Source organism: Olea europaea, unplaced genomic scaffold, assembly GCF_002742605.1.
Source record: "Olea europaea var. sylvestris unplaced genomic scaffold, O_europaea_v1 scaffold2375, whole genome shotgun sequence".
NCBI lineage: Eukaryota > Viridiplantae > Streptophyta > Magnoliopsida > Lamiales > Oleaceae > Olea > Olea europaea.
Window position 1 is genome coordinate 23061 of NW_019241891.1, and position 19973 is coordinate 43033.

General features: G+C 42.2%; 2 protein-coding genes across 2 annotated transcripts; both read right to left on the minus strand.

The window, feature by feature from the left end:
• Positions 1-221: 221 nt before the first annotated feature.
• LOC111381794 (cytochrome P450 82C4-like) lies at positions 222-2212 on the minus strand. Its single transcript, XM_023005626.1, has 2 exons — positions 1242-2212; positions 222-1082 (listed from the first exon to the last, which is right to left on the minus strand). Exons 1-2 carry the CDS (start codon positions 2202-2204, stop codon positions 444-446), a joined length of 1602 nt encoding a protein of 533 aa, XP_022861394.1. The 5' UTR covers positions 2205-2212; the 3' UTR covers positions 222-443.
• A 13912-nt stretch (positions 2213-16124) lies between these two features.
• LOC111381795 (probable transcription factor KAN4) lies at positions 16125-19576 on the minus strand. Its single transcript, XM_023005627.1, has 6 exons — positions 18573-19576; positions 18339-18415; positions 17985-18021; positions 17774-17855; positions 16710-16776; positions 16125-16506 (listed from the first exon to the last, which is right to left on the minus strand). The coding sequence occupies exons 1-6, from the start codon at positions 19036-19038 to the stop codon at positions 16345-16347; spliced, it is 891 nt and encodes a 296-aa protein (XP_022861395.1). The 5' UTR covers positions 19039-19576; the 3' UTR covers positions 16125-16344.
• Between the last annotated feature and the right edge of the window lie 397 nt (positions 19577-19973).

Here is a 19973-nt window from a genome sequence, read left to right on the forward strand (position 1 = left end):
TAGCAATTTTTTCGCCCTTTATCACAATTCTTGTTCAAAAATTATATTACCATGCTTTAAAATTATATATATATACACACACTAATTTAATTGTACGAAGTGCAAACAAGTTATTTTATTCCATTTTAATGAAATGTTTTAATGAAAATCGTCATAAGGATAATTTGTATTAATTTGAGATTAAGAATGCAATATAAAAAATTGAACACATATATATATGATAATAAAAAGGGCCATGGACCTTTATCAAATAAAAATATTACGTAATTATAAAATATGGTGGGGGATATGTTTACCATCAAATTAAATAAAAACATAGAATAAGTGATTCTCGCCCTCAATTTCTTTTTCCTTATTGTTAACAGTTGCTGATCTGATGTATTCCACACACACACACATCATCATCAACAGTTATTTTCGACAAACTGGTAAATGGACGAAGATCAAGCGATGCGGCTATGACCGTAGAGCTCGGCCGTTAGGCGCGGACTTAGGAGAACCTCTAATGGCGTTGCCTTTGGTATGGTTAAACCAGGACTTTCTTTCATATCGACTGGTTGATTCATTGGAGTAGCAAAGTCGAACGCTTGGAGGAGACGGGCTAGAGTAAGATGCAAAACTTGGAGAGCAAACGATGCACCTGGACACGAACGCCTCCCCGAGCCAAAGGGAATAAGTTCAAATTGCTGGCCTTTTACATCAACATCTATATGGCTAGTCAAGAATCTTTCAGGTTTGAAATCAGATGGATTGTTCCAAACTGTTGGATCCCTTTGGATTTTCCATACATTTACTATCAATCGAGTGCCTGCGGGAACGTTATAGCCAGCTATGGTGCAATCTTCCATCGCTTCACGGGGTCCTAGAAGTGGACCGGCTGGATATAACCTTAGGGTTTCTTTGATAATGGCTTGAAGATACAAAAGGTTTTTTATGTCTGATTCATCAACTTGCCTCTCTGTCCCAACGTGGAAATCTATTTCTTCTTGAGCCTTTTTTAGCAAATCTTTGTTGTTCAAGAGTAAGGAAATAGCCCATGTTAGTGTGCCTGCAGATGTGTCGCTTCCACCAAGAATAAGTGCCTAGGCGCATAATACAAGCAATAGAAATATTAGTCCGTCGATAAAAGTTATGAGTAACTACCTAGATGTATAACTACATTAAGAAATGTCCATAATAGTTGTGGGTAATATGAAAATGAGTTCTAAGAAATGGGGACCAAACAAGGGCTATATACGTACTAGGCAAGTGGACTTGATACTTGTGTCTGAATCGTGTTGAAAACCAGAAAGGCGCTCTTCTTTTTGTAGGGATAACATTATATCAATGAAGTCGCTCTCATTGCTCATTGGTTCAGTTTCTTCAGATTTTCGTCTTTGGCGATGCTCTTCTAGCCAGCTCTCGAGTATGGAGTCGAGCGCCTTGGCAGTCCTCTTCATGGCCTTTTCGTGCCCTTGGAGATCCATCCACTGCATATTTGGAAATGCATCTGATAAGGTAAAAATCCCAATTAGATGGAAGAACTCGCTAATCGCCTTTTGACATCGCCTTGCCTCCATATCATCACATGTACTCCCAGCACCAAAATATCTTTTTCCAGCCACCATACGAACTATTAAATTCAGTGTCAAATCTTCAAGCCATCGATTAAGTTCAACAAGAAATGGACAAGATCCATTCTGTATCCATAATCTGTATAGCTCCTTAATCCCCATGTCGATTTCAGAAACTCGAACATGTTTGAGCATTTCAAGGCGACGATTCGAAAGAAGCTCAAATGTAGCAATCTTTCTCATCTCACGCCAGAAATGGCTGTAGGGAGCAAACCCAAACACAGCATAATTATAGCCCATGTGCTTAGCAGCAACAGTCATAGGCCGACTCGCAAGAGCTTTGTCATTTACAGTGAAGCATTCTTTAACAACTTCCCAATTGCTCACCACAAAAGCTCGTCGACTACCAAGGCGAATATTGAATGCTGGCCCGTATTCATCAGCCATAGCACCGAGAGTTCGATACAGAAGCTGATTAGCGCCGCCCAACAAGTGGAGGTGGCCGAGAATTGGCCAAGCACCCTTCGGTTCAGGCGCTTTTCCAGCCAAGTTGCCACCTTTATCCTTTTTTCTTCCACCATTCCATACATAATAGAGAAAGATTGAGGAAACAAACAAGCTAATGGCTAGTAAAAGTGAAAAACAATCCATTGCTTCAATTGAGAAATGATTCAGTGAACGTGTTTAGAAATGAAATATTACAACTCAATTTATAAACAAATTTCACCATGAACAACGGGAAATCAGCATGAAACATACCAAAATCTAGAACAGTTTATTGGCAAGATACATGGCATTCCAGAATCTAGTTCACTGCAAAGTTACTAAAGATATTGATAAGCATCATACATTCTGTGGTTCTCCAGTTTCATTCCGGGGAGTAATATCCACAAGTCAAAGGCAGAAAGCATTTATCACGGCGTTTGATATTTTTCATATTTTGACGCCACGTTGAATTTGGAATAATGCACCAATTCAGGAGAATAAAAGCAAAATGGAGAATCCATTGCAAGTGATCAGTGAGATGTCACGTATAGGTTGGGCCAAAATAATTCTCTGATTTATTTAAGATTCTACTCAAATAGATAAATGTATAGCCATTTCTATTTGTCTATATTGCTAAAATATAAGCCATTGTTTGATGGTCGTTATTTTGAGAAATGATGTTTTAAATAGTGATTTTTTTAATAAAAAAATATATGTAATTAAAAATAGTAAAAAAAATTTAGGTTTAAATTTCAAATATTTTATTTTGTAAATGTGTGATTGAAAGTGATACGAGAATTCAAGAGTTTCGTTTTACAAAAAGACAAACAAGGGCTAAATATTGCTGAGCACGACGTCAAAAGTTAGATTGTAGGCATAATATAAGATGGAGAATGAACAAGTGAAATTTACAAGACGATAAATAACAATAATGTAAAACCAAAGAGGCACATAGCAAAGACCTCAATTTTATTATTATTTATTTTGAAGAATAATAACAGAAGTCCCCAACTTATGGAATTTGTGCATTTAGGTCTTCAATCTTCAATTTTTTGGCATATGGGTCTCAAACTATTCATGTGGCTTACTCCAATACATTCTAGTTATAGTAGTGTCTCTAGTCTCTACCTAGATGTTATTAACCATCAATAATCATGACAACTTGATCGCCTAATTATGAAGTAGAAAACAGTATGACCTTGTAGAATAAAGCACTCAACTTTATTTATCACAAACAAAAATGTAGGTAATAATTTATAGTAGTATATTTTACAGGTAAACTGTTACTTTTGATATTTTCTCAATCATAAATATAATATATAGTAATGTTTTTTTACTGAGCTAGTAGTTTATTAAAAATTAAAATCATGTTTTATTTAAATTAGAATTGATTTTCTATCTATAACGAATAGGAGATATCTTGCCCACTGTTGACGTAACAACGCCACATTAGCAAGTCAACCATTACCATGTTAGCTGTAGACAAAGTATCTCCTACTCACTATGGATAAGAGATCGCGTTTGCTATTAGATTAGTTAAGTATATATTATTGAAGATTACATGATGAAGTTTTCAATTATAATAAACACATCATGTTCAGTTTTGGTGTTCGATCTATCATCATGTTGACATTCATTAGCATTCATGGTACATTTCAAATCCACTAGAAAGTTTTAGGATAGATCGTGTTACGTATTGACACTTGGTCGATCCATTGGACCCATGGCCCACCTCTTCCGACCAACGTGACATTTTATCCAAGGCTCCTAATCCCCATGCCAGACATGGCCCAAGTGCTAATGCCGAATCTAATATGCCGAAGTGACCTTGTAGCCGAGGCCCGTCCTTTTGAGGTCCAATCTTTCTCCGAGGTCTTGAGGCTCTAAGCAACACTCCTCCCCAGACATCCGGTCTTACACGAGGATCCTTCCTGAGTGATTGATGGGACACCCATCATAGAGTGCAAGTACCTTGTCTTGTCAACGTAGTAGCAGACCCGCTAATTAATTAATGTATAGTAGGCTAGGAAGTCAAATGTGACACCTATAATTGGACATGTAAGCTTACAAGATCAACCCACGTGTACTCCCAATCAAGGTTACGATCTACGTTGTAATACTATAAATACTCTCCATGTATCTCTCACAAGGTTAATGCAAGATTCAACACAAGAACAAATACAACATTTTTTACATTTTACTCTATTGCAATATACATGAATTCATACTCGCATTCTACAAACATCTATCGATAATTATTGTACAATCTTTATGCAAACATATCGCCAGATTCCGAACGTTCTCGTCCCGCGCCTTTGAGCCGCTCCTACGCCCCTTCTTACTACTAGTTCTAGCCATCCACATGTTTTAGCGTGCTGGACCAGGCTCACGTCCGCGCGAGTGGATCCGGTGTCTGTTGGCAACATATTCTGGGGTCAACAGATTGACGACATCTGTGGAAAACCATACTATAACCACGAGCAACCGTGTGGAGGAAGTTTATCAAAAAGAATATTTAGGTACCTCCCTTGAAAAAGGACTTGTTCTTTTGTGGAAGCCCCACAACTTAGCAACAATCTGAGATTGGAGCAGAAGAGAATGAGTTCCGACGAGAATGTACCCTCTAGGAGGGTAAGAGAAAATGTGGGAATGCCCCCACTTGAAACTGTCCCTACAGCTCGGCATTGACCTCACCACCACCACAGAAGAGATGGCATGCGAATGGCCGCTCAATTGTCAAGGGAAATGGCCACCATGGCCGCAAACATGAGGGACATTGCTAGCCAAAATATGGTTGTAGAGCCAGGGAGGCTTTCCCATTCCTCCCTATGCACTCCAAGAATATTACGACCAAGATGAGAAAGTTCAAAACTAAAGGGATGTACCGACAGAATACAGTCGAGGCAAGAGCCCCATGGAGAGGGAAGTAAAAGTTGATGTTTCCTCCAATTATGCTGCTAGCCGACCCACCGAGGCCTGGCATAACCAGGACAACTTTCCTCCAGCATATGAGCCAGAGCAAAGACCTAGGAAGTCTAACAGCGTCTTTGACAGAATTAGCCCCGCAGAACCGAGGCACAGGCAACAACAAAGTGAGCTTCAAAATAGACCATAGCCCCATCTCCAATGTCTCATCAGCCGGAGAAAAGGCATGAGAATGCTCACGTGCTGCTCCACCTAGAAATAGGCGCCAAAGAAGGGAAGAGGAGGTTAGGACACAAGCTAGACCCTCTCATCAAATACCCAAGTATGAAGCCGAGGAAAATAATGACTCAGATGAGCAGCAAATGTCCTGTGACTTGGACGACGATGATGAAAATCTGCCATTCTCAAGGAAACTAAGGAATGCCTAGGTTCTGAGCCACTATGTGATGCCCAAGATACCAAAGTATGATGGGAGAGGCGACCCGAAGAAACATCTAAGCGCTTATAAAACTCACATGAGCCTTAGAGGCACCACCCTAGCTGTGAAGTGTAGAGCTTTTCATTTGACACTTAGTGGAGCGGCTGAAATCTGGTATAGTCGACTGCCACCTGGGAGCATAAGGAGTTGGCCAGAATTCAAGACCACTTTCCTAAAGAGGTTTCCAGTGAGCAAGGAGGGAGAATCCCCCATCTAGCACCTTCAAGACATGAGGCAGGCACATGGGTAATCCCTAAAAATCTTTTTATCACGTTTTATCGATGAAATGATGTATTGCATGCAAGTTATCGATCGTGAAGCTTTGTCAGCCCTAAGAAGAGGTCTGAATATGAACACCCTGTTCTGGAGAGACGTGCAAAACCAAGATCCCGTCACCTATCACGCCCTCTTGGAAATGATGAGATGAGAGATTATTGGTGAAGAATTAATTGAGCACCGAAATCGAGCCAGCGGAGGCCTCCCACCTCAACAAAGATAGCGCGCCAGGGGACCGACCTCCCATCTGATGGACTACTAGATGAACCTACCTGGTAATGGAAATTCAGGGCAAGCACTTGCTACAACCACTTTGAACGCAATTCCAACTTTGGCATTGAAGATGTCAATCCAATAACTACCGACCCGCAAGCAGGAACTTTATAACAGGCCCCCCATCGAGGAAGAGGCCGGGGGCGCAGTTCAGGACCTAGGAATAGGCCTAATCAGAACCCCTCGATTATTGTACGTACCACCGCTCCTACAGTCATGGCACTTCTGAGTGTCAAGAGTACACATACTACAACCGATGAGAAAACTCCCAAGACAGAAGGAATGATTCGCTACAGGCGAACAAGCCCTCCTAGGAATGACCAACGACTTAGGCGTGAGGAGGCCGCTCCTCGCCAGCGAGATATCTCTCCCCATCGAAGGAAACAGGGCACGGATAGAACTAGGGAAGGACACAAGCATCATGAGGACCGCCATGCACGAGAGGAGGCCCCTATTCACGAAATAGACACCATATTTAGAGGCCCCTACGTGGGAGGGAAAACTCGAAATGCAAAATAGAATTACACCCGAGAGGTCAAATGCCTCCCACTGACCAGTTATATCGTGGACAGTAGATCCTGAAAAAACCAAGTACCGCCCATCATCTTCACCCAAGAGGACTCTGAAGGGGTTCACTACCCCCATTGTGATGCGTTTGTGGTAAGGGTCGTTGTGGCCCGAAATGGACTCAAGCGAATGCTAGTAGACAACGGTAGCTCCGTTATCATCCTGTTCGGGTCCACCTTTGACAAGATGATCCTGGACCACGAGCTGATGCCCACCACCACTCCTCTATATAGATTTACCAAAGATAGTGTCACTCCGAGAGGAAAGATAACATTGGCGGTAGAGATGGGAGAGTCCCCCCAAACCACCATGAACTTCATAGAATTTCTTATTGTAGACAGTTGGTCGACCTACCACAGAGTCTTGGGTAGACAAACCCTGAAGAAGTTGGGAGCCGTCACTTCCATCCACCATTTATGCATGAAACTCCCAACTGAGAACGGGGTGATAACAATGAAAGGTGACCAAAGAGGATCCAGAGAGTGCTACCTGAGCTCCATCGGAAAGGTCTAACCCCGAGACATACATGTCATCCTGACTGATGTGGCTATGGCCGACGTCCCAAGTGAGGCCCCTCCCGAACGAGAGGATGTTGACATGATCAACGCACCTCCCGAGCAGGAAGGACTCTCTATGATCAATGAGATCGATCCCCGCGTGATTGAGCACGAACCCCAAGCAACTCCGGTTGAAGAACTAGAAAGCTTCTCGATCGACCCCCACAACCCCGTGAAGGTGTTGAAAGTGGGCATAGGCCTGAGCAACGGCATGAAAGAAAAATTGAAAGACTTTCTCTAAAAGAACCTTGACGTCTTTGCCTGGAGGCATGAGGACATGGCGGGCATAGACCCCAAGGTCAGCTGCCCCACCTAAAAATAGATCCTAAGGTTACACCGCACAGACAGAAGAGAAGAGCTCTCAACCCAGAAAGATATGAGGCTCTGAAGGAAGAAATGCAGAAACTAATCGAGAATGGCTTCATTAGAGAGGTCATCTACCCGAAGTGGGTCTCCAATCCAGTGCTAGTCAAGAAGCACAACGGTAAGTGGATGGTATGTATTGACTTTACCAATCTCAATAAGGCATGTCCCAAAGACAGCGTCCCACTTCCGAAAATTGATCAATTAGTAGAGTCCACCGCCGGGCATGAGCTCCTGAGCTTCATGGATGCCTACTCTGGCTACAACCAAATACCCATGTACCCGTTTGATGAGGAGAACACCTCCTTTATCACTGGCAGAGGCCTTTACTGCTACAAGATGATACCCTTCGAGTTGAAAAACATCGGGGCCACCTATCAAAGGCTTGTCAACAAAATGTTTGTAGACCTCATCAACAAGACAATGGAAGTCTACGTTGACGATATGCTTGTGAAAAGCCTGAAGGTGGACGACCATGTGACGTACTTGGATAACACTTTTCGAATCCTCAGGAGGTACAGATGAAGCTCAACCCCCTCAGGTGCGTTTTTAGCGTTGCCTCTGGCAAGTTCCTGGGGTACATGGTCAACCAAAGAAGAATCGAAGCTGACCCTGAAAAGATCAATGCCTTATTCGAGATGAGATCACCCCAGGAACCCAAGGAAGTCCAAAGCCTAACGGGATGGGTGGTAGCCCTTAGTCGCTTTGTTTCCAAGGCCACCGATAAATGCCTCCCGTTCTTCAAGGTATTGAAAGTCGGGAAGAAATTCAAATGGAATAAGGAATGTGAAGAGGCCTTCCAGGGCCTGAAAAGGCATCTAGGGCAGGCCTCTCTCCTCTCCAAGCCAAAGCCCAGTGATATCTTTCAACTATTCCTGGCCGTCTCCAATGAGATCATTAGTGTGGTTCTAACCGGAGAAGAAGGAACCACCCAACTTCCCGTATATTACACCAGCGAGGCACTCCTATCTCCGAAAACTCGCTATCCCGATTTGGAGAAGCTCGCCTTAGCCTTGTACACAGCCTCTAGAAAGCTGAGGCCCTACTTCCAAGCACACACCATTCACATTCTGACCAACTTCCCTTTGAGGCAAGTACTACAGAAGCCGGATCCCTCGGGAAGACTACTGAAATGGGCAGTAGAGTTAAGTGAATTCGACATTGTCTTTAAGACAAGAGCAGCTATCAAGAGCCAAGCTTTAGCAGATTTTGTAGCAGAGTTCACCAATGTACCTAAGATGGAGGAGGTTATGAAACCTGTTGAGCCCCCCACGTGGAACTTGTTCGTGGACGATTTGATTGGAGATACAGGTTCGGGAGTTGGGATAATCCTTGTCAGCCCAGAAGGTCACAAGCTGAACTCAGCCGTAAGATTCGGATTTAAGGCCACCAACAACGCTGCTAAGTATGAGGCGCTCCTTGCGGGCCTCAGATTAGCCAAAAAAATGCAAGTAAGAAGGCTACGTATCAACAGTGACTCCCAGTTGGTTGTGAGCCAAGTGAATGACAATTTTTCAGCTAAAGATAAAATCATGGCCTCCTTGAAGATGGGGATGAACCTCTTACCATCTTTTGAAAAATTCGAAATAATGCAGATCTCTCGTCTCGAGAATGCACATGCAGATGCTCTCTCCAAACTCGCGAGCAACAGAGACTCCGAACTACTTGCTATAGTACCAATTGAGCACCTCCTCACGTCGTCTACCGACACCTCTGAGGTGATATGGGTCGAAGGAACCCCCACATGGATGCAACTAATCATAGCCTACCTAAAGGACCAAATCCTACCTACTGACAAAGATGAGGCCTACAAGCGAGAAGGAGATCAGCTCATTTCCTCTTCGTTGATGACATACTTTACAAAAGAAGCTTCTCCTCCCCACTTCTTCACTGCGTGGGGGGAGACGAGGCCACTTCTATTCTGAGGAAAATTCACGAAGGTGTTTGTGGCAATCATTCAGGAGGAATAGCCTTGGCACAAAAGGTACTGAGGTAAGGGTACTATTGGCCCACCTTGAAAAAGGATGCGCTTCAGTTCGTGTGCAAATGTGACAAGTGCCAACGGTTCTCCCCCATTCAGAGGAAACTCTCGCAGGAGCTAACTGCCGTCTCCAGCCCATGGCCCTTCTCCAAGTGGGGCATGGATTTGATAGGTCCTCTGCCCAAAGGCAAAGGAGGCGCGAACTTCACTACTGTGGCCATTGATTACTTCACGAAGTGGGTTGAAGCCGAACTGCTAGCAAAAATCACAGAAGCAAATACCTCCAAGTTCTTTTGGAAGAATATTATATGCCGGTTCGGAATTTCCCACACCATAGTTTTAGACAATGGAAGGCAGTTCGACAATAAAAAGGTCAGGAACCTATGCGAAGAACTTGGAATCAAGAAACACTTCTCAACGCCTCAAGCCAATGGCCAAGTTGAAGCTATAAACAAGAGGATCAAACATGTCCTCAAAAGAAAACTTGATGCATCAAAGGGAGCCTAGGTTGATGAGCTGCCTCAAGTTATTTGGGCAATCCGAACTACGACCAGAACTCCCACGGGAGAAACTCCTTTCCTCATAGCATATGGAACTGAAGCCATGAGCCCAGTCGAGGTTGCTTACCATCACCGCGTCGTCTGCACTTCAGCGAAATATCTAATGACGAGCTACGAAGGTTCAAGCTCGACTTCATTACTGAAAGAAGAGATGACTCCCAGCTGAGGCTCACCGCTTACCAAAGGAAAATGACCAAATACTTCAATTCTAAGGTGAAGAAAATGTTCTTCCGAATTAATGACCTGGTCCTTAAGAGAGTCTTCCTCTCCTCTAAAGGACCTGAAGAAGGTACCATGGGTCTAAATTGGGAAGGCCCTTACAGAGTTAAAGAAGAACTCCGACCCGACAGCTACAAAATCGAAGATATGGAGGGCAAGGCACAGCCTTGTCCATGGAACATTGAGCATCTCAGAATTTACTACCAGTGAATGTATCGCATCGCTGGATGATCTTTCCCAGCTTATGTAGCTGTTTCAGCTTCAATAAAATGTCATTAAATTTAGATACGACTCTCGAAGCGTGGGAGCCTCGGAGGAGAGGTCCAGACACCAATTCTGGGGTCACCTTACCTAGACTCCGAGGCTCACTCCACATACCTTCCTTTGACGAGGTTGAACGCCAATGGGAGAAGCCTCTATATGGCTGCACCATCCACCACGTAGGGAAGCGTGGGAGCCTTGGAGGTGAGATCTAGACACCCAACTCTGGGGTCACCTCGCCTGGACTCCGAGGCTAACTCCACATGCCTTCCTTTGGCGAGGCTGAACGCCAATGGGAGAAACCTCTACATGGCTGCACTGTCCACCATGTAGGAAAGTGTGGGAGCCTCGGAGGAAAGGTCCAGACACCCAACTTTGGGGCCACCTCGCTTAGACTCCGAGGCTCACTCCACATGCCTTCCTTTGGCGAGGCTGAACGCCAATGGGAGAAGCCTCTACATGGCTGCACCATCCACCATGTAGGGAAGCGTGGGAGCCTTGGAAGAGAGATCCAGATCCCCAACTCTGGAGTCACCTCACTTGAAATTGGAGGCTCACTCCACATGCCTCAACATGCATATCTCATCCACCATTCGAACTCAATAGAAAGATTCAGTCAAATAATCTAAGTGCAATTTGGACATCGTGGTTTATCTCAAAGTGATGGAGCCTAAGTACAACCCATTAAGTCATCATTTATATGTCTTGATTATTAGCTCACCTTGAAGCCAGATGTCAAGTTCAAATTGCTAACTCAAACTTATGCTTGATTATTTACCGAGATGCATGCACTTGATATTGAAAAGAAAGCAAAACTTTGCAAAATATGGCATTCATTAATATTGAGTACATTACAAGAGGTGGACTCAAGGCCAGTACATTGATAGAAACTGAAAAGGAATCCTACACTAAGCTTCAGATGATGGAGGGAGCGCCTTTGCAGCAGGAGCCTCAACAGCTTGAGCGTCAGGCCCCTCTTCAGTCCTTTCAGCTGCTTCTTCCCCTACTGCTCCATCAGCTGGGGTCTGAGGTACCTCATCCACAAACTCAGACCTAAGTTGAGACAGGTCGTAGCCTAGGTAAAGTTCCTCAGCCCTTTCCATCACCTCAGTGTAGCCAAAGTTCCTCTGGTATGCGCTGAAGCTCCAGTACTCCTCAGTGTTGTGGAAATTGGCAATGAACTCCTTAACTGCCTCCTCTCCCGCCACCTTGGCTGCCTCCCTCGCCTTGGCCAGTTCATCAACATGCCATTTTATTTAGTTATTCAGAAAGTTATATGCATCCTTGGCCCCAGCAAGCTCAAGGTTTGTTTTTTCCAGAGTCTCAACAGTGACCTTCTGATGATTATTTAACGTCTCCACCTTTTTAGTGAGGGAGGCCACCTCACACCGAGACTCATATGCCTCCTTCTTCAAGGCCTCTATTTGGGCCAAGGTAGATTCCAACTTGGCAGCATCTTCAACTTTTTGGGCCTTAGTCTCATCTGCCTCGGCTCTCAACCTCTTCAACTCCTCCTCAACAGAGGCTACCTTCTTTTCTGAGGACATGGTCCTCGCTTGGAAGTAAGTGAGGACCTCCATACACTCTAACGCGAGGCCAAATGTCCTTGCGCTTTAGCTTACCAAGGCCCTTGAGAGGTCAATGACATCGCAGGACGAGGCGTGCAGCACCCACCTATCAATCCAAAATTTGTAAAAACTGGCTGCAGCACCCCGGACCTCTTCAGGAAGAGCCTCCAACAAAGTAGAGGCAAGCTCTTCTTCACACCCAGCAAGGAACTTAGGGGATTTTCCCTGGGTCCTTACGGGCTTCTGCCGCGTAGCCTCCACTTCTGCCTTTAATGCAGCCAGCCTCGCTGCCTCTTCTACCACCTCCTCCGCCTCGGCCTTCCAAACCATCTCCACCTTCACCGTCTTTATGGCAGAGTCCATGAGCTTTGCTGGTTAGGAGTCCATGCTGGTTTGGGAAATGGAAGTCCCAAACTTCCCCGAAGAACTGGTAAGGTGGTCCAACTTCCTCTTCTTCTGGGAGTCCTCAGGAACTTTCTCTTTTCCTTGAGGCTCCTTGTCTTTCTCTTTCCTTAGAGCCTCCTCCTCGGCAGCTTGAGAGGTATTGACTTTGGAGAGGCGCTCCACCTTGCCTCTCACCTTTTTAGCCCTGCTTGAACAGGGTTTTAGAGGTCGGGCCCCAACAGTAGTGGTGGCCTTTATTATGGTGATCATGTCGGGAGCGAGGTACTCCCCCCTCCTGAACTTACCTGCAATACGAAGGAACGGATCAGAGGTTATCAATAAGCAAACTTTTCCATCACAAAGTATAGGCACTTCTTACCCTTGGAATCCATAAGTCCGAAGTCAAGGAAATAACGGCTTCGGTCGATGAGATGATCGAAGTCGTGAAGGTTCAGAGGACGCTTGTAAATGTCTTCTATAACGTCAAAATCCGCTTCCTGGAACTGGTACCTCGTACTCGAGTCTACAAAACATGTGACAACAGTTAGCAAAAAACAAATTCCAGAAAGCTCAGTAGAATATAAAGTACAGCTTAGGCTGGGGAACTCACGAGCTTCGTAGTACTGGGTCGGTATTGTAAAAGCCAAGGCTTTGTCCCCAACTACTGTCTGCTAGTTGCCCCGAACCTAGAACCACGACTCCTTCCATCCCTTGATAGAAGAAGGCAATCCTACCACAAAAGGGGCATGCAACCCCCAAGGAGTAATGTAGTGCCACCCCTTCGACTCATCTTTGCCCAAGACTCTGGACTGGAAGAGGGTCTGGAAGACATGCAAAGGCATATCCTCCCCCATCGACACTTCCTTCCACAGGAAGTAAGACCCCACCAACTGGCTCTATCCATTCGACAGAACCTGGGTCGGCGTCAACATAAAATTCCTTAGCATTGCCCTGAAAAAGTGGTACAGAGGAAGACGCATACCCGCCTTAAACAAGTATTCACTGACTGTGACACATCCAAGCCTCGGATAGCAAGCCCGTTCATCAGCCTCGGGGACTAACATTTCTATGTTATGAGGCACGCAGTACATCTCACTTATCCCCCCCAACCTATTCTGGGTCATATTTGAGGGTATCTTGGATGCACCCCACTCCTCCTCATAATTTACGGGCTCTTTGGTCTCGGAGTCCCTCCTATGAACTGACCCCTTCCCAAACGACGCGACGACGACTACCCCCTACCCGAAGTGGACTCCATATCAGAATAAGTTTGGAAAATGGAAAAAGATCACAAAACAAGTTATTCTCGTAAGAAATACCTACGCAATTGACTAAGGACACTGAAAGATGCCGAAAAACAGGAACAGAGCAAAGCTTCAATGTCGAAATATGGTATTTTCAACAAACACAGAATTGCAGAGATAGAGAGGTCACAAAATGGGAGTCTCCTACTTTTTATACAAGTTCAGGTCAAACAACGGCCATCAGATCAAGGCTCATCAAATTTGGGCCCTTCATTGCAGTTTGAATTCGAGGCGTAGAATTCAAACCGTTTTCAAAATCAACAACTCTGATCCAAACGTGCTTTCCACGTACCTCTCCAAATGCGTCTCCTTCTAGAAGCCCCAGTTGTAGCCATCATTGCACATTCAATGCAGCAGTCGTATATGCCTTGGAAGTCGAAATGGTTCTGTAGCCTTTTCTTGGTAACATGAACAAAACATCAAATCATTGGCACAAACGTCGAAGACAATCACATCTTAGCAAGCCTCGAGAGGTTCCATCCACTTCAACGCCTCGGCTTCCACATTTGTTTCTACGCAGTTCAGCCACATCTTAACAAGCCTCGACAGGTTTGATCCAATTCACCGCCTCGACTTCTTCATCTGCTTCGCAGTTCAACCACATATTCTCAAGTCTCAGCAAGTTCAAGACTTCTTCATCACCTTTCCCAATCACAGGAACACCACCACTTTCAATTCCAACCATGATATAAATATCTATACATGGACTTGGGGGACTATTAGTTGAGGTACAAAAATAATTCAAAAGTTCATGCATTACATAAATGACCATACTTAGACTTGGGGGACTATTATTACGTATTGACACTTGGCCAACCCACTGGGCCCATGGCCCACCTCTTCCGACCCACATGACATTTTATCCAAGGCTCCTAGGCCCCATGCCAGACATGGCCCAAGTGCTAATGTCGAAGCTAATATGCCGAAGTGACCTTGTAGCCGAGGCCCTTCCTTCTAAGACCCAATCTTTCTCCGAGGTCTTGAGGCTCTAAACAGCACTCCTACCTAGAGTTCCGGTCTTACACGAGAATTCTTCCTCAGTGATTGATGAGACTCCCATTATAGAGTGCAAGTACCTTATCTTGTTAACGTAGTGGTAGAGCCACCAATTAATTAATGTGTAGCGGGCTAGGAAGTCAAATGTGACATCTATAATTGGACGTGTAAGCTTATGAGATGAGGCCACATGTACTCCTAACCAAGGGCCACGATATACGTTGTAATACTATAAATACTCCTCATGTATCTCTCACAAGGGTAATGCAAGATTCAACACGAACAAATACAACATTCTTTACATTTTACTCTCTTGCAATATACATAAATTCATACTCGCATTCTACAAACATCGATTGGTAATATATCTCTCACAAGGGTAATGCAAGATTCAACATGAACAAATACAAAATTCTTTACATTTTACTTTCTTGCAACATACATGAATTCATACTCGCATTCTACAAATATCGATTGGTAATTATTGTATAATCGTTATGCAAATATATCGCCGGATTCCGAACGTTCTCGTTCCGCACCTTTGAGCCGCTCTCACGCCCCTTTTTACTACTAGTTCTAGACCGTCCACGTATCTTAGCGTGCTAGACCAGGCTCACGTGTGCGCGGGTGGATCCGGTATCTGTTGACAACATATTCTGGGGTCAACAGATCAGTTTAGCTTGGTGTGAGAACAAATGTATAGATTTTGTAGGCTTGCATTATATATACATGCATTCAATTGTTGAGCATATCAAACATATTTTATAAGTCATGAGTCATTGTAGCTGAACTCCCAGGCTCCAAACTTTAATTAATCTCAAGTTCAATCCTTAGAATCTTTAGCACGAAGAGAGGCAAAAGACATTTCCATATTCTAGAGGAGTCTGCTGGAAGTGGATGTATTGGTGGCTTGGTGGTGCTATAAGTGGTGCAGCGGGAGGAATTTTTCAAGAGAGAAGTTACAAAAGGAATTTTCTTGAGAAAGAGAAAGTTGAGCGTTTGGTTCTTTTTGAGTTTTCCAGTTAGGGTTTGCTACGATTAAATGTTATTTTTGTTAAAATTGATCAGAGAGGTGAGATTTTTCTTAATCTTGTCAAGTTTTTGTTCTCTTACGAATCAAAGAATCATTTAATATTCAAATTTTTTGGGCAAGTTTAAATCTACCTCATATTTTTCTCAAGAATAATGTTATTTATCTTCATTAGGGATGATCACGACCTTATGTAACATGTGATGTGCTATTAAATAATTAGGTCTATTAAATGTACAAATATAAGACCCACTTTATTGGTTATCATTTACTGTTCACATTGCATGACAAACTCTTTTCTCGCTTCATGACCTCAGCTCGTACTGAATAATATAACATCGAATTGCGATACAACATTTTAATTGAAAGAAAAACAATCAGCAGACAGACATCAATTTGTTAGATATTGCTGAGTTCCTCAGTCCACGCTTAAATACTTGGCTAAATTCGGCCCAAAATTTGACTTTCCAGCTCCAAAGAGAATACAGAAAGGAAACATGTGTCTCTCTTACAGATGTTCCCTAGCTATTTGAACACATAATTAGGCAAATCTATTATAAATTTCAACACTTGAGAAGGGAGGAGTTGGAGTGGTCCATTTGAAAGCTTGGCCTTCCTAAGGTAAACTCAAGATTAAGTAACTTATCAGAAGAAGACAATGAGCTATTACAGCTATCCAAATTCTCCTTCTCAGATGTGCCGTGGTTTGCCTCGAGTCCGTCAACCTGTGGATTAACAAAATAACGAATTATTGATTTACGTGCTCACAAATATATATCTCATTGTAACAGCATAGACTCTCAGATAAGATGATTTAACGATTAACATAGTAGGTACCGACATGTTTGGTCGAAAAACACTTGCCTAGATATAGATGGATTTCATAGAAATATATATGAGTCGAGACTTTTGGTTATGTCAACCGTACCTTTGTTATATTATCTTCATCATACGAACATCTCAAGTGCCCGTGGGAAGAAAATGCCAGCGAAGCTCTGTTGTTTGAAAAAAAAAAGAATGAAAACAATGCATTAGAGAAAAGCACTTAGAGAAGGAAGATAACTAAGAATGAAGCTTCTGTTTGGTATAAATTTATTAAAATTTCATTTTTTTNTTTTTTTAACTTATTTTCAACCACAAATTCTTTGAATTTAAAAAAAATAAAAAAAAATAAATTATTTTTTAACAAACAATATAGTCAAAAAGGACCAGCCAACGTTTACTGACATTCGACAAAGAATACACTTCCAAATTTCAACTATGGTCATAGAATAAGCCCCTAAATTGCACCAAATGGCACCCTAATCAAACGTGTTATTTATACATTATTATAGAGATTTGAGCCAACCATTTGACTTTTAAAAGGACCTTAAAAATATTATTTTCAAACATCGTCAATATAAGTCATTACTCTCATAAAACTTGATCTCGTGCCCACAGTGGACAAGATTTATAATATTCAATGCAAGTGTGGTGACATATATTGCTGCCACGTCAGCGGTGGAATATGATATGGCAACACGACATTATAACTTATGCCCACTATGGATAGAGATCAAATTCGTTCTCTCATTACCCACGAACATTAGAAGAAAATTTTTCTAAAAATTAGGTAATAGACACATTACATATTCTTTTTTACTTTTTACTTTTCCAATAAATAAATACTAATTTGCATTTTATAGGAGAAATCTTTTATATTTGAGAAGTGACTATTTCTATGCCCTTGTTTGGTTTAAATAAAAATAATTTTTTTTTCTAGATTTTAATAAAAATTGATGGAATACATGGTTGAAAAGTTTTGAACAATTTTATTTTAACTTAATCAAACAGGGACTATATTAAGGTAATTTGTTTTTTTTCCTTTTTTATCTTGTAGTGGGAACAAAATTAATAGATACATTTCCTCAGAGGTTTTTACTCTTTTGTTAAATGATTTTATTGCACATCTTGACAAATAGAGACATGAAACTGCAGAAAAAAATCACTCACTTTTCAGAATTTTCACAAGATAAGCCTTCAACTTCTATCCCTTTCGAGCAGTGCTTGAGTCCCATGTCAGTCTGTCCTTCACCTGCATTTAATTGTAATCATTAAATCAACGCATTTACATTTTCAAACTTCATGAATTGATGCAAAATTTTGTCGTCATTAAATTAATAATCAAAGAGAATAATGGAAAATGGGTCCTTGAAATACATACCAGTTCCTTTCTCAGTGCTCTTCACTGTTCTATACATCTGCATGGAAGCACCCATAAGAAAAAGACTGTTAAAACAAAAATTCAAGATTGGCCCTATAAGTGATGCCTTTTGTCCTAACCACACTGTACTATTCAACTCCCCGCTTCACACTGCAAAGTAGTATTTGGAATCAAGAAAAGGGAATTTCACTTTTATCATTTGATTATTTTATACCTCCGAAAATCATAGGCCAATGAGCGTACGAATGAAAGAATTTTCACTGTTCTGAAATAGATTTTTGTAATTGGTAATGGGTTATAAAGTATGATATATCAAATTATTCATATACTTTAAGAAAGAAATAATAACCCCACCTGCAAGTGACTTTTCACATGAGCTAGGGTTAGATCCTTCACATTCATCAACTCAAGAACTGATTTTGGTGTTGCTCCTGTAAAATTTGCAGAGGAATACAAAACTATATCAAACTCATTTCTTCTTAATAATTTATAATCTGTTAAAGCAGTAAAAGTAAAATATTGTAAGCTATAAATATTGAAGAAGATAATGAAAGTGTTTGAAATTAAGCTCATATTATTTTGACATACTCTCATGGCCACCAAGGAGCTGAACTGCATGAACGAAGTGACTGTGAAGAGTTGAAGTCCATCTCATTCTAGGAGCTCTAGCACTTCTAACTCCATTAATCATTCTCGAACTTCTTTTGAACCCTCGTATCCCATATAAATGAGTCTGATAATGATGAAATTGCGTCGGTATATGAACCGGAACAGGATTCGACCCAGCCGTTTCAAATCCAAGACTCAAACTGGGTTCAACAGGTGGATGATTAAAATTCTTTTCCGGGTGAAAGATACCATTTTCAAGGGTCAAATCACTTCCACTGCTGGTCGAATCATGAGGAGAGCCCCCCTCAGTATTGCAGCCAGGTACTTTCTTCAGCCCATGATCATACTTGGATTCACAGATTGATATCGATGGAGGGCTGATCTGCAGAGACAGATCAGGCATGGTGGAATCTTTCCTTCTCATTTGCTTTGTGCTAAACAACATTATAATTCGAATCTGAGACAAACAGGGAAAGTTGCTTTGAAAAGAGAGAAACGGAGGAGAGAAAAAAGTAGAGTGAACTGTGATTATTATATCATGAGTACTTTATTATTTGCATGGTTTTCTAGCATATCTAGAGAGAGATACCTATCAAGTAGAACAGGTCTAGGGTTTGAATAGAGAACTGAAAGAAGTTGAACAGAGACTTTAAGGAAGATGCAGAAGCTACTAAAACTAGTCAGATTCATAAAACGCAGAGGAAAAAACGGTGAGTAGACAGAATTTTCGGGATGAAGCTATCAAGAAAAGTAAGTGAAAAGTGGGAGATATGTATTTAAGGATGCAGAAGCATCACAGACTTTTTCTTCAGCACGCAGAGAGAGAGACGGAGAGAGTAATGAAGGAATTGATTGTGTTTCCGAGAAAACAAAAGGAGTACTGTGTACACAAAGAATATTGGAAAGAGGAACTGAGTTCCTCTCTACCTTGATGAATATATTATCTGTTAAAATTCCTTGCTATTTTTTTAATTTATCAGAAATTTTTATCATGGAAAAGGATTTGAGTAGCAGGCAAAAATTTGTATTAATTGGTCTTCGTCAACACCATTAATATTCCCTCTCCGTGTCCAAATATTCCTTGGTCCACCCCACCCCACCTCACCCCCAATCCCCCAGAGGGCTGTCGAGGCGATCCTCAGAAGACTGAGAGTGGATATGAAAACTGAACCGCATTTTCCGGCTTAAACAATGTTCCACCACGTGACTTGTGGGCGTGACCATGTCGAGATGACAGACTCCCTTTGTTCTCTTCTCTTGTTCTTATCATTTCCACTTTTTTGTTGTTTTCGTATGAACAGTATATTCTTCCTTTGCCCTTAATTCGAGGATGTATTTTACACCTGTATTTATCGAACGAAAGGTACATAAATGCGACTT

Coding starts and splice junctions, on each gene's coding strand:
- LOC111381794 (XM_023005626.1), bottom strand. CDS start 2,204: ATGGATTGTTTTTCACTTTTACTAGCCATTAGCTTGTTTGTTTCCTCA. Junction 1,083..1,241: donor GTATCAAGTCCACTTGCCTA/GTACGTATATAG, acceptor TTATGCGCCTAG/GCACTTATTCTTGGTGGAAG.
- LOC111381795 (XM_023005627.1), bottom strand. CDS start 19,038: ATGTTGTTTAGCACAAAGCAAATGAGAAGGAAAGATTCCACCATGCCT. Junction 18,416..18,572: donor GCTCCTTGGTGGCCATGAGA/GTATGTCAAAAT, acceptor CAAATTTTACAG/GAGCAACACCAAAATCAGTT. Junction 18,022..18,338: donor ATGTGAAAAGTCACTTGCAG/GTGGGGTTATTA, acceptor GCTTCCATGCAG/ATGTATAGAACAGTGAAGAG.